Here is a 15231-nt window from a genome sequence, read left to right as displayed (position 1 = left end):
CCATCCACATCCAGAAAAAGAATTAATGCACTCAGAAAGCAGATCAAAGCATACTTTCTTTCACTTCTTTTTTGTGCTTTTTTTTCCTCTTGATTTCCTTCTTCTTTCACAACTGTGACTAATATGGAAATGTTTTACACTTTAGGAAGAGAGGAGGGAAAAAATTTGGAACTAAAAAATCTTAAAAAAATGAATGCTAAAAATTGTCTTGACATGTAACTGGGGGAAAAAAATAAAATACTATTTTTTTAAAAAGAAGCTTCATATAGTGTATATTCCCAATTTCACTTGCACCACTCTTTTCCCATTTATTTTTATAAGGAGAAAAGTTAGTGTTTTTAAAATTCAAAGCAATAAAAAGGTCATTTTTTAGATTAAAAAAAATCATTTGTTTAGTCTTTCAAACATTTACTAAGTCATTTTCCTACCAGGGTCTTAGTTTCCTCATCTGTAAAATTAGGGGATCAAACATGAATGACCTCTAAAGTCCCTTTCAGATCTAACATCCAAATCCTACAATATAAAAAATCCAATTTCCAAGGATTATACTGATTATGTAGTTGTGCTAAGATTTGTTTCAAATTTGCCTGAAATAAATGGTATCAGCTAAGAATTAAGGGTAATTTTGTCACATATAGATAGATGTTACATTTGTCATAATTGGATTAAATTTAGGCACTGTCAAACTGCTGCACAGCCAAATCAATTTTAAAGATTATTTTTAAAATTTTAATTTAATATTTTATTTTCCCCCAATTACATGTAAAAATAATTTTCAACATTCATTTTTAAAACTGAGTTCCAAATTTTCTCTCTTCCACCCCATTCCCCTCATTGAGAACACAAGCAATTTCATATAGGTTATAAATGTGTAATCATGCAAAACATTTCCATATTAGTCAGGTTGTAAAAGAAAACACAGATCAAAATAAAAACCCCAGAAATATAAAGAAAGAAAAAAAGCATGCTTTGATCTGTGTTCAGATTCCACTAGTTCTTTCTCTGGGGATGCATAGCATTTTTCATCTTAAGTCCTTCAGAGATGTCTTGGATCATTGCATTACTTAGAATGGCTAAATCATTCACAGTTGATCATCTTACAGTGTTGCTGTTATTGTGTAAATGTTCTCCTGGTTCTACTCACTTCACTCTCTGTCAGTTCCAGGTAAATCGCTCCAGGTTTTTCTGAGAGCAACCAGCTCATCACTTCTTGTATCACAATAGTATTTCACTACAACCATATACCACAAATTGTCCAGCCATTCCCCAATTGATGGGCATCCTCTCAATTTCCAATTCTTTGCCACCAGAAAAGACGTGTTATAAAGATTTGGGCAGAGTTTAAAATTGCTCTACATAATGGTTGAATCTGTTCACAACTCTACCAACAGTGCCTTAATTTTCCCACATCCCTTCTAACAGTCTAATAGGTGTGAGGTAGTACCTGAGTATTGTTTTAATTCATATTTCTCTCATCAGTAGTGCTTAAAGACTATTTTTATTGGTTTCATCAAGTTCCTATTTAAAATAAAAGTGAAAAAAAAACTAGGACTAATAATTTATTACTTGCCTGGCCAAAAGGACTTGATTACATTTCAAAATGTAAACAAAGAATTAATATTTTTGGTAAAACAAAATTTTAGGTTTATGTGCAATATAGCATCTGACAATTAAAACAGTCTTTTAAATTTTATCTAAGAATGCATTTGCAAATAGAGAACTTCAAGGCTATTTTTGAAAAATAAAATGTCCACATCATAAAAATTAGATTTCTAGTGAAATGAGGTAAGACCTATACTCATATAAGCCCAATAACTGTAACCTGTGTTAAGATTTTTATCTGTTAGGTAAATCCCACTGGTAGAATCAAATGTATTAAACTTCAACCTTCTCTCCATGCCAAAAACAAACAAACAAACAAAAAAATCCAGCAGTCTAAGCATATTAGCTCTTCTCTTTTCAGGAAACTGGAAAAGTGACCTGTCCAAGGTCATCCTGAAAATAGAGGCAGAATGGAAATTACAACCCAGAAGCCAGTCTTGTTATTCAGACCATTAAACCACATCTCTGCATATAGGGAAACAGGGCAAGCACTCTTTAAATAAATGTTTGTCACGGTGTGTGAAAATGGCTGAAGCTCTATATCTGAAGTCTAAATAATCCTTTTGTTATTGGGGGGGAGGGAGAAAGAAGACTATTCATCTTAGAAACTGATTCCACTTAACCACTTAACTTTTTTAGTTTAAAATGACACCAATCCAATATATGCTTATTAGATTAAAATTATTTTAGTTGCTAATCTGTATTAGTGGGATTTAAGTTAGTAGGATTAAAATTATTTTAGCTGCTTTGTAAAGTTGCTAATAGGCATTAGAATGGCTCCCACACAAGCAGTTATGTACACGGATGAAATCATATGTCTAAAATGACATCCCACCCCAATAATTCCCCCATTTCTCCTGAAGATGTACATTGTCTGCTGTCAGCATATGAAACAATCTACTTTTCAGGTAATATTAACTCCTGGCAGTCACAACTTTTCTGGCACAACATGCTAGAATACAGAATACTTGTCATCACTGCCCAGATGGGTAATACTCAAAATAATATAAACTAATTCCAGTATCAACTTGAATAAAGCATAACTAGGATGATAAACATGCTAGAGGAAGAGAACACACTATTTTTAACAACACAGTTAAGTTTTTAATATATTTATATTTCACATTTGTGATGATTAACCATTCCATCTCCCCCTCCCCCTTCAACAATTAAGTCCTACAAATTCTTTATTTTAAAAATATATATATATACTTGCTGTCTTGTAATTTCTTGAAAAGCTCCCTTAAAGTTTGCAATGAGATTTTAAAATTTTAAATAAAATGATAATTAAGGGCATTTAAGTCTCCTTGATAACCTTTTTAGTTAAACATTAAAATTTCCCAAAAACCTAATACAGCAAAACCAATAATAAGAAATCAAATTCATTTGAAATCATTACTTTTTATTAGAAATGTTTTTAAATTATTTTATAGAGCCAGAAATAATAACAAGATTCATTTGGAAGAACAAAAGGTTCAGAATATCAAGGGAACTAATGAAAAGAAATGCTAGGAAAGGTGGCTTAGCTATTCCAGATCTTAAATTGTATTATAAAGCAGCAATCACCAAAACTACTTGGTACTGGCTAAGAAATAGAGTGAGGGATCAGTGGAATAGGTTAGGCATGCAAGACCCAGTAGTCAATGACTATAGCAATCTACTGTTTGATAAACCCAAAAACCCCAGCTTCTGAGATAAGAACTCACTATTTGACAAAAACTGTTGGGAGAACTGGAAAATAGTATGGCAGAAACAAGGCATAGATCAACATCTTATACCATATACCAAAATAAAGTCAAAATGGTTTAGATTTAGATATAAAGGCTGATTACTACAAGCAAAATGGGAGAGCAAGGAATAGTTTACCTGTCAGATTTATGGAGAACAGAAGAATTTATGAACAAACGAGATAGAGAACATTATGAAATGCAAAATGGATAATTTTGATTACACTAAATAGAAAAGTTTTTGCACGAACAAAGCCAACGCAATCAAGATTAGGAGGGAAGCAGAAAACTGGGAAAGAATTTTTACAACCAGTGTCTCTGATGGAGAACTAAGTCAAATTTATAAGAATACAAGTCATTTCCCAATTGATAAATGGTCAAAGAATATGAACCGGCAGTTCTCAGATGAAGAAATTAAAGCCATCTATGGTCATATGAAAAAATGCTCTAAATCATTATTGATTAGAGAAATGTAAATCAAAATAATTCCGAGGTACCACATCACACTTATCAGATTGCCCAAGATGACAAAAGAAGAAAATGATAAATGTTGGAGAAGATGTGGGAAAACTGGAACACTAATGCATTGTTGGTGGAGTTGTGAAATGATCCAACCATTCTGGAGAGCAATTTGGAACTATGCCCAAAGGCCTATAAAAATGTGCATACCCTTTGACCCAGCAATAGCACTTCTAGGACTATATCCCAAAGAAATGATACAAACAGGAAAAGGACTCACATGTACAAAAATATTTATCACAGCTCTTTCTGTGGTGGCAAAGAATTGGAAATTGAGGTGATGACCATCAATTGGTGAAGCGCTGAATAAGTTGTGATATATGAATGTAATGGAATACTATTGTGCCATAAGAAATGATGAGCAGCAGCAATACAAGGATCTAAGACGTCTCCCAAAGGTCTCATGATGGAAAATGCTATTCACATTCAAAAAGAAAGAACTATAGAGTCTGAATGCAGATTGAAGCACATTATTTGCTATTTTTTTCTTCTGCTGTGTTTTGTTTCCTCTTTCTGGTGGTTCCTCCTATTGGTTCTAATTCTTATTTACATCACTAATGTGAAAATATTTAATAGGAATATATATGTATAGCCTATATCAGATTGCACACCGTCTTGGGGAGACAGATGGGAAGAGAGGGGGAGAAAATTTAAAACTCAAAAGCTTATGGAAGTGACTACTGAAAACTCAAAATAAATTAATTAAAAATTTTTTAAAAAGGAAAAAAATGATGAGCAGGCAGACTTCAGAAAAACCTGGAAAGACTTGTTTGGACGGATGTTGAGTGAAGTGAGCAGAACCAGAACACTATACACAGTAACAGCCACGTTTGTGCAATGACTTTGACAGACTTAGCTTTTCTCAGGAATGCAAGTATCTAAGTATCTCCAAAAGTCTCATGATGGAAAATGCTATCTACATCCAGAGAAAGAACTATGGAGTTGGAATGCAGATCGAAGCATACTATTTGCTCTTTCTTGCTTTGTTTTGTTTCTTCTTTCTTGTGGTTCCTCCTATTGGTTCTAATTCTTCTTTACAACATGACTAATGTGAAAACATGTTTCATAGGAATGTATATGTAGAGCCTATATCAGATTGCATGCCATCTTGGGGAGAGAGGTGGAGAAAATTTAAAACTCAAAAGCTTATTATAGAAGTGACTGTTGAAAACTAAAAATAAATTAAATATATATTTTTTAAATCAAAGCAGCTTAATCTCTATATAAGGGTTTCCTGGCACATCCTTATTTACCTGGTCAGTCTGTTTTACTCCCACAAAACCTCATCCTCCTTCCTCAAATATCAGAAAGATTATGATTTTAGCCTTTATGAAGAAGCTAATCTAGTTTCATTGCGATTCAAAATGATGACTTTGCTATTTTCTAGTTGTTGTTCTACTTTATAAAATGCCATCCAAGCTCTTATTAGAAAAAGAAAAAAACAATTTATTTAGGTCCCAGATTTGGATGTAAAATGATGATCTAATACCTTCAAAGAATTAGAAAATTTACACTGTAAAATGAAAATTTTTCCCTAACAAATTTTTTTTTGAGTGGAGAAAAAATCAAGAATACTAGAGACTAAAAATATAGAAAGAATGCTTTCTTGTTATGAGTTGAAAAAATGTTATATAAAAAGCTAGAAAATTCATCTTAATTTTGAGATATTGTTTTCATTTTATACTAGTTTACTGAAAAAATAGCAAGAGGAAGCTAAGTCAGAGCCCAGTAGAATGCTTGAGCTTAACTGAGTTACAGTGGGGATAAAGCAGATAGGTTGTCTATCTCCACTAAATCTAGAACCAGTATAGTGAGCCCCCAAGCTTGGGGGTGATGGGGTGTGGGAAAGGCTCACCAGCCTGCCTAAAAAGAGGCAAATCAGCCCAGGTCTAAAACAGAGGCCAAAGCTTCAGTACCAGCCAGCAGTGGGTTAAGACCTGGGAGTGACCACTGCACTTCCAGCCCGGACAAGATAGAAAGTCTCAGTTTAAAAAGGAAGTAGCAATCAATGTTACATTTCTTAGGGTGGTAAAAAAGTTTTGATTATACCTAAGAGTACAAGTATTTCTAGAGGCAGCTAACCAGCTCAGTGGATAGAGGACTGGGTCTCAAGTCAGGAAGACCTAAGTTCAAATCTAGCCTCAAGACACTTACCAGCTGTGTAATCTCAGACAAGTCACTTATCCTCCATTTGTCGAGGAGGCAACTAGGTGGCACAGTGGATAGAGTGCTGGGTTTGTAGTCAAGAACACCTGAATGAAAATCCAGCCTCAGACATTTACTAGCTGTGTGACATTGGGCAAGTCACTTAGCCTCTGATTGCCTTAATCCACTGGCAAAGGAAATGGCAAAGCATTCTAATATCTTTGACAAGAAAAATACCATAGACAATGTGGTCACAAAGGGTTGGACATGATTAAATGACTAGGAATTTCTGCATGTGCAGCTGGGGTTTGCAAAAAACTAACACGTCTTTTATATTGTGGCTTAGCAAACACTAATCTCTGGTTAAATTTGAATTATTAATTTAACTTTATTTTTATTTGCCACTGAAATCTGTATTAATGCATGAAGTCATGTACAAAGCTTTAAAAACAAGGAAGAAAAGGAGAGTCAATTTGATTCTCTTTTCTTTATGCTACTTGTTTGGGTAATTTATCACCTACAAGTGGAAGGGAAGGGAAAGGGATATAATGAAAGTACTAGTTATTTCTTTGATTTGTTCTTCGACTCATCTATTCTTAGGATTAAGTTATTTACTTCACAATTAATTTTTAATCTTTGCTTCAAAGGTTCTTTATTGAATGTAATTTTTATTACATTATAGTAAAAAAAAAAGAGGCATAGTAGTTCTGCTTTTCTGCATTTGTCTATGAGGTTTTTATGCCCTAATAAATGGTCAATTTTGCCAAGGTGCCATGCGCAGCTAAGAAATAAGTATAATCCTTTCTGTTTCTTTTCAACATTCTCCAGAGTGCTATTATATCTAACTTTTCTAAAATTTTATTTATCTCCTTAACTTCTTTTTTTTTTTTTGGCTAGACAATGGGGTTAAGTGACTTGCCCAGGGTCACACAGCTAGTACGTGTTATGTGTCTGAGGCCAGATTTAAACTCAGGTCCTCCTGAATCGAGGCCTGGTGCTCTATCCACTGTGCCACCTAGCTGCCCCCTTAACTTCTTTCCTATTTATCTTATGGTTAGATTTATTTAGGTCTGAGAGGGGTAAATTGAGGTTCCCCACTATTATGCTTTTATTCTCTATTTCCTCCTATAACTCACTTAACTTTTCTTTTAAGAATTTAGATATTAAGTCAAAGAATTTGAAATTGAGAGGATTCCTGTCAAGTGGAGAATGGCTGAACAAGTTGTGGCATATGATTGTAATGGAATACTATTGTGCTGTAAGTAATGACGAGCAGGATGCTTTCAGAAAAACCTGGCAAGACTTACATGAACTGATACAAAAGGAAATGAGCAGAACTAGGTGAATACTGTACAAAATAACAGTAATATTGTAATGATGATTAACTGTGAATGACTTAGCTATCCTTAGCAATACAATGATCCAAGAAAATTCTGAAGGACTTATGATGAACAATGCTATCTACCTCGAATGAAAGAACTGATGAGAGTCTGAATGTAGACTGAAGCATACTTATTTGTTTCATTTTTTTGTTTGCATTTTCTTTTGCAATGTAGATATGAAAGTGTTCTGCATGACCATACATGTATAATTGATATCAAATTGCTTGCTTTCTCAAGGAGAGGGGGAGGTAAAGAATATAGAACTCAAAATTTTAAAAACAGTTAGATATTATGCTATTTGGTACATATGTTTGATATTGATATTAATTCACTGTGGTGCCTTTTAGCAAAATAAACTTTCTCTGTTTATCCCTTTTAATTAGGTTCAATTTTGCTGCTTTCACTTTGTCTGAAGCATAACAGATTCTGTGCCACCTCTTTATTTTAACTCTATGTGTATCGTTCTGTTTCAATTGTGTTTCTTACAAGCAATATATTGTTGAATTCTGGTTCCTAATCCATTCTGCTATCTTCTTCCATTTTATGGGCGAGTTCATTCCATTCACATTTGCAGTTATGATTGCTAAGTATTTCCCCCATCCTATTCTCTCATGATTTTGCTTCTCTATTTTTCCCCCGGTTCCCTCTTTAAGAGCCTGTTTGCTTCTGACTACTGCTGCCTTTTTATTCCCCATCTTTCCCTTAACCCATTTATCTCCTATTCTTCTGTTGGGTAAAATGTATTTCTGTACCCACCTATTTGTGAATGTGTATTCCCTCCTTTAGCCAATTCAATGAGAGTGAGTTTCAAGAGTTGCCAGCTCATCCACTCTTCTCCCCTCTATATAAACTCCTCCTTGTGCACCCTGTTTAATTCCTCCCCATTCTTCCTCTCCTAATTCATTCCTTTACCTCACACTTCCATTCTTCTTTTGAGATCATTCAAACATAACAGACTCATACCCAGACTGTCTAATTAGGCTCTAAGACCCCTACTGATGATAAATTTCTGAGGGGTTGCACATATCATCTCCCCATCTAAAAATATAAACAGTTCAAATCTGTCTAGTTCCTTAGGATTTCTCACCATTAACTTTTTGCTTCTCGACTCCTGTGTCTGTATAACAAATCTTCTTGTCAATTCTAGTCCTTTCATTAGGAATCTTTAAAAGTCTTATTTCATTAAAGATCCATTCCCCCTGCCCCCACCTTCAGTAGAATTATACTCAATTTTGCCAGGTAGGTTACTCTTGGTCATAAGCCTAGATCCTTTGCTTTCTGAAATACCATATTCCACACATCTCTGCTCCTTTATGGTAGTGACTGATAAATCTTGTGTGATTCTGATTGTGGTTCCTTGAAACTTGAATTCTTTCTTTCTTTCTAGCCACATGCAGTACTTTCTCCTTAACCTGGGAGGTCTGAATTTTGGCTATAATATTCCTGAGAGTTTTCAGAGGAGGGTTTCTTTCAGGAAGTGACAGGTTAATCTTTTCAATTTCTACTTTGCTTTCTGGTTCTAAGATAGCCAGATAATTTTCTTTTAGAATTTCTTGAAATATGATGTTTAGAGTCTATCTTTGTTCATGGTTTTTTTGGGGGGCATTCTAGTGGTCCTTAAATTATCTCTCTTTGATCTGTTTTCAAAATTTTTTTCCTATGAGATTATTACACATTTTCTCCTATTTTCTCCTCAGGCTTTTGGCTTCATTTTTATTATTTCTTAATGTCTCTTGGAATCATTAATTTCCATTTGGTCAGTTCTAATTTTTAAGGAGTTATTTTCTGCAGTAAGGTTTTGTACTTCTTTTACCAAGCTGTCAATTCTCTTTGCATATCTCTATTCCATAGCTCTTGTTTGGTTTTTAAAATCTCTTTTTAGCTATTTTTAAAAACTCTTACTTTAACTCTTCTATGAATTCTTATTGGACTTTCATTGAAACTGTATTCTTCTTTGAGGCTTTGTTTGTGGATGTTTACAACTCACTATTTTCTTCTGTGCTTGTGTCTTGAGTTTCCCTGTCATCACAGTAACTCTTTTTTTTGTTTGTTTGTTCATTCATTCTTCCAGCCTACTTCTTGACTTGTACTTTATTTTGGTGTTGGGCTCTACACACTTCATGGAGTGGGGAGGCCTAAGGTTCTGTCCTTTTACATCCTTCTGTGGCTTTCATGGCTCAGTCTAGGTGCCTGTAGTTTTCACTGTCTCCAATGTGGTGGGATCTAGGGCAAAGATCATTTCAGTCCTGATATGAGCTCTGGAAGTTCCTGATCAAGGTTTGGGTCTATTGGCTTTTGCAAAGTTGAGTTTCAGCAGATTTGCTAGTGGATTTATTCACTATTATACCACTAGAAAGCTCTATAGGTTTGGAGTGACTGAACTGCTTTCTCCCTTTTGGTCTGGGACTCTTGCCCTAGTTATTCCACTGCAGGTTTAGATGCTGGGCTAAAGCTAGAACTAGGTATCACTCTCCTACTATTTGCTTCTAGAATTTGTTCCATGCTCAATACACAAGTAGAGCCCTTGCTTACCACAGCTCTGCTCTGCCCTGGATCCACGACCTGGTGGTGAGCAACAGACCTGCCAGTTAGCACCCATTCCTGCATCCAGTGTCAGTTCAACGTTTCCTTGGGATCTCTTTCTGCCCTCAGCCCTAAGGTACCCTGCCTAAGCCCTCTTTCTGTCCCTGGGCTCTGGAATGCTCCTTGAAGCTGCCACCACTGCATGTGCTTCTGGCTAGATGCTATCCCCAATGTCTTACAAACCTCTTTGTCTTGTCTCCATAAGCTGCCCTGGGTTGGAAAATTATTCATTGTACTTTTTCTTAGATTTCCCAATAAAAATTCAGACAGGTACATATTCTAGATCACTGTGGAGAAGAAACCGTGGCAAGCTAGGTTTAACTGCTTCTTCTCACACTGCCATCTTGACTCTGCTCCTTATGACTTACTTTTAGTTGAAACTTGCAGGAATTCCTCATAGGTGTCTCTTCACTAATCCTGTTTGTCAGGCAACACTGTAGACTACACTAGATTTTCAGAATAAAAGATTTTCTAAGACATGCTGTCAAGGACAGAAGAGAAGTCTTCCACCTTCAGATTGTTCTTTTTTTTGCATCTGTGTGTTCAAAGTTAGTGATCTAAAGTTTTTATATGTTTCATTTTAATGTTAACATTGTAGATGTACTTAACTATAAAGCTACATTAAGCTTCACAGGATCACAGATTCAGAACTGGAAATAACTTAGTCAAACTCCCCAATTTTACAGATGGGGAATCTCAGGCCTAAGAAATTAAGTCCCTTGCCTAAGGTCATTCCCACAGTGAGCATGAGGTGATATTTGGATCTAGGTCCTCTGATGCCAGAACCAAGGCTGTTTCCACTGTATGACTCTGCCTCCTTAATTTAAAAAGAGAAAGCAAAAACACTAAGAAAAATTCCACATTTACATTTCGACATAACTTATAAGGACGGATAAAAAGTAATGATCATAAAATATTACTCCTAGTTCTTGTACTTAAAAAAAACCCAACACATCATATACCCAAGACCACTTCTTAAATATATACCTGTATTTCTTTTTCTGAAGCTGCCATATCATAGTTTCAGATAACTCAGTGGCATAGATTTCTTCAAAATGAGGGCTCATGATTTTAGTGACTTCTCCATCTCCAGCACCTAGATCAAGGAGTCTATGTGTTTTCCAGTCTGGATTTATTTTAAGCAGTCTTTGAAACTGATCTGGTGAAAACACAAACATTGAGCCTCTTCCTAGCAACCTGAAATACAAAGATAAAAATGGAAGATTCTGTGAAAATTAAATTTTAAAAACAACAAATATAGGACCCACTAACCCATCTCTAGAAGCCTTTTGGACTTATTTATAATTTAAGAAAATGTTAACAAAGAATAATAAATTCCAAAGTGAATAAAATAGAAAACATGAGAGATAGATTAAGGTGCATGCAACAGAATCTCAAAGACAAAGAAGGAAAGGTGGAAGGAGTAAGAGAAAATGAGTCTAAAATGTATAAAAATTCAAATCAATGATAGAATGGATAGCATAAACAGAATATAGTTAAGATAAAAAGCTAAAGAGAATCAAAGGAAAAAACAACTAACAAATATTTATTAAGTATCAATTACATACTAGGCACTGTTCTAGGTGCTGGATATACAAACACTAAAATTAACAGCAGTCCCTGACCTCCAGGAAGTTAGTTCTACTGGGAGTTGGGGGTGGGGGGGAATAATGTACACAATTAAGGAAATATAAAATATATACAAATATATTTCCGTGGGTAGATCAGGTGAGGGTGTCAACAAATGAAGGAATCAGGAAAGAACTTTTGTAGAGTGATGAGCCTTGAAATGAAAATAAGATTCAAAGAGGCAAAGCAATCCCATTAAGGGACAGTCTGGACTGAGGCATGGAGATGGGAGACAGAACAAGTGGCCAGTTTGGATGAAACAGAGCACATTAGAATAAATGTGAAATAAGTACGGAAAGGCAGCATGGAAACAGATTTCTAAAGGCCTCAAATGCCAACAAGAAGATCATAGGATCATGAATTTTGTGCTGGAAGGGACACTGGCCATATCCTGTGCAAACTTCTCACTTTACAGATATTTAGGTCCAGAGAGGCTTGGCCAAGGTCATACATGCAATAAACGACAGCAGCAGCATTTGAAATCAGAACCTCTGATTCCAAATTAAGTGTTCCTTCCACTGTACCACACTGCACATGGTATTTTATCCTCACAGGAACAGTTATTGAAGCTTTCTGAGCAAAGCAAGTGACATGGCTCAAATTGTGAAACATCAATTTGGCAGTTGTGTGAACGCTGGCCTGGAAAAGGAAAGGCCTGGACCAGGACCAAGGAAGCAGCACTGTGAAAGGAGAGAGGCTGGCATGTGTGAGAGATGATATATAAGTAGACAAAACTGAGGGTAAAGGATAACTTCTTAAGTGAGAATGTGGATGACTGGAAAAAAATCTGATGACCTTGAGAAAAATAAGGAAATCAAGAAGAAGGGTAGATTTAGGTGGAAAGATAATAAATTCTCTTTGGAAAATAGTATCAGAGCTCTTAGAACCTCATGGGATCTCAGAGATCATCTACTTCATTTTACAGATGAGGAAGCTGTGGTCCAGGAAGGTTAAATGACTTGCTTAAGGTCAAATAGGTGATAAATATTAAAGGCAGGATTTGAACTCAGGTTTCTGACTACAGAATCAGGGTTGGTTCCACTATTCTACTATACTACCTCTCCTCAACGCCAGGTATTTCATTTGAGATTACCTATGAGACATCTAGGTAATGCAAGATAATATGGACTACAGCTCACGAGAGAAACTAGATAGAGCTGGATATGATTTTAAAATAAATAAGATATTTTATCTAAGAAATACTTTTACAGCTTTAACCTCTTAATCTAAATCTAATGGGCTTTTTAAAAGTCCTAATTCTTCTTGAGCTAGCCTTTGGATGTGACCAACAACTCTTCCCGTGCACACTTTTCTTTCTCAGTTTTCAGGCTATACCTTTTCCTAGTTCAGTGTCTATTTATCCAACTGCTCCTTCAAGTCTCCTTTGCTGGTTTCTTATCCACATGACTCCCTTTAAATGTGAGTAATTATCCAAGGTTCTGTCCTGAGCCCCCTTGTTTTCTTGCTTTATTCTTTCTCTTGGTAACCTCATCAACTCTCATGAGTTTAACTATTATCTCTACACAGATGATTCTCAGATCTAGACATTGGGCCCAAGTCTCTCTCTCAAGGTTTCAGACTAGGATCACCAGCTACATATTGCACATTTCAAACTGGATGTGCCAGAAACATCTTAAACTAAATGTGTCTAAAACTGAACTTGTTATTTTTTTTTCCAAAACTCTCCCTTCTTCCAAACTTCCCTATTTCTGTCAAAGAAATCATCCTTCCTTCAAATCTTAGTTTTGTAATCTCAGCATTATCCTGGATTCCTCACTCTTCCTCCCTCCTTCCACATAGCCGATCAGTTACAAATCCAATCAATATAAAATGATCTGCTTGGCAATCAAAGGTAGTTTCTGGTCTTTTTATATCTTAATATTCAAAATAAGCATTCTGAAACTGGCTTCTTGGTTGTTCCACAAACAAGACTCTCATCTCCCCATTCTGGACATTTTCTCTGGCTGCCCCTATGCCTACAACACTCCCCCTCCTATGCTCCAACTACTGACCTCCCAGGCTTCCTTAAAGTGCCAACTAAAATCCCACCTTCTACAGAAAGCCCTCCCCAATTCTTCTTAATTGTAATGCCTTCTCTGTTAATTATTTCCTATTCATCCTGTGTTATCCAGTTTGTGCTGTATTATATTTGTTTGCATGTTGTCATCTCCCCTGTTAGACTGTAAGCTCCTTGAGTGTAGGGAATGTCTTTTGTCTCTTTTTGGATTCCCAGTGCTTAGCACAGTGTCTTAACCAATGTTTATTGATTTAATTGATAAAGAAACACTGGGTAGTCAGTTCTATTTTATAGCTATTTATCATCCTCCTCATGATGATCTAGCTTAGCTTAGCCTCATATCAAACTCTCTCCAGGCTCATTTTCCTCATAACTTCTCTTTATGCTTAAGTGAGGCAATACTGCTTGTAATCTTCTTTCATCATCCTGTGAGTGTTATGCAAATTAGCTTTTACTCTAAACTGGCTTGGCGAGAAAATCAAGTGCTTCCTAGCTGAAGTCCAATTTCTGGACTTTTCAGCTTACTGTGGTAAATATTTTGAATTAGATTTTTTTCTAAGAAATGGTGGTAGTCAAATTCAATATGTCTTTCATCGATCTCCAATTTTTCAAGCCAATGGCTATAACTGATTGCAGTTTCTTCCCATGTCTATCCTTTTTTAAAATTTGTTAATGATTTTGAGCTTTGTTCTAACTTAGTTAATACTCTGATAATACATAGACAGCTGATTCCCAAGATGGCAACCAACCATATCCTATCTGTTGGTATATATTCAACTTCATCTTCTATGATGTTTTTTCAGTTCTCCCTACATCCAATGTCTTCTGATTTCTCCCTGAAAAAAAGTACTCATGATATACAGGCTTAAAGCTTTTAAGTATTCTACAAATCTTTGGTATGTTTCATTCCATGAGCGAGGTCATATTTTCCAGTATAATCTTTGCCATCCTCTGCTGTGCCCACTTTCATGATGAAGTCATCAAAGATCACAAGGTATACATGCTGATTAAATTTGGAGTTGCTTATCAAGTTCTTTACAGAATGTCTATGTCATCAAGCTCAGCAACAACTATTGGCACAAAAGCTATGATTACCTTCATGGTGGTCTGTTTGCTTATGTCTACTGTGAACACTGTAAGACAACCAAGTGTCTCATGAAATTATATTTCTTGTCCCTGGATGCATGACGTAACCAACTCCAGCTCCTTTATCCTCTTCTCCAATGAGAACCTATGAACTGTCCTGTTTTAACTGCAACTTCTTGATGTCCTCTAATTTCATTTATAAAGAAAATGTCAAGATGGATTTGGTTCAGTTGCTCTAGTGACTAAGTGATTATGAAACGTGGATCACAGAATAAGTGACAAGAGTGAAACTCTTTGTAAAAAATCTAAATTCTGTTGTGATTCTTAGCACCCTCTGCCCTGTATTCCATCACTCTTCTACTTTAATTTTGAAAGTAAAGGAGAATTTGGACAAGACTGAGATTTGTATTTCATCTGCTCCATTCGTCATCATGGCCAAAAAAACCCCAAACATCATCTAGTAGCCAACCTTCTGGTGACGAACTTCTTAGTATTTATAAAGGCTAGTTGTCTGATGGCAGTCTGTTGCTGGGCCCATACT

The 15231-nt window shown here is 35.6% G+C and overlaps 1 protein-coding gene across 4 annotated transcripts in view; it reads right to left on the bottom strand.

Moving 5' to 3' along the window:
• Positions 1-15231, bottom strand: part of METTL9 (methyltransferase 9, His-X-His N1(pi)-histidine) — a 54531-nt gene that overhangs the window by 21644 nt on the left and 17656 nt on the right. For all 4 annotated transcript variants that reach the window (XM_078152893.1, XM_020965256.2, XM_020965255.2 and 1 more), the window contains exon 3: positions 10946-11155. In XM_078152893.1, the coding sequence (XP_078009019.1) occupies positions 10946-11155 (210 nt within the window). The remainder of the gene's footprint in view (positions 1-10945; positions 11156-15231) is intronic.

Source organism: Phascolarctos cinereus, unplaced genomic scaffold (genome assembly GCF_003287225.1).
Source record: "Phascolarctos cinereus isolate Bilbo 61053 unplaced genomic scaffold, phaCin_HiC Scaffold_4;HRSCAF=312, whole genome shotgun sequence".
Taxonomy (NCBI): Eukaryota; Metazoa; Chordata; class Mammalia; order Diprotodontia; family Phascolarctidae; genus Phascolarctos; species Phascolarctos cinereus.
This window is presented reverse-complemented; position numbering and strand designations above follow the sequence as displayed.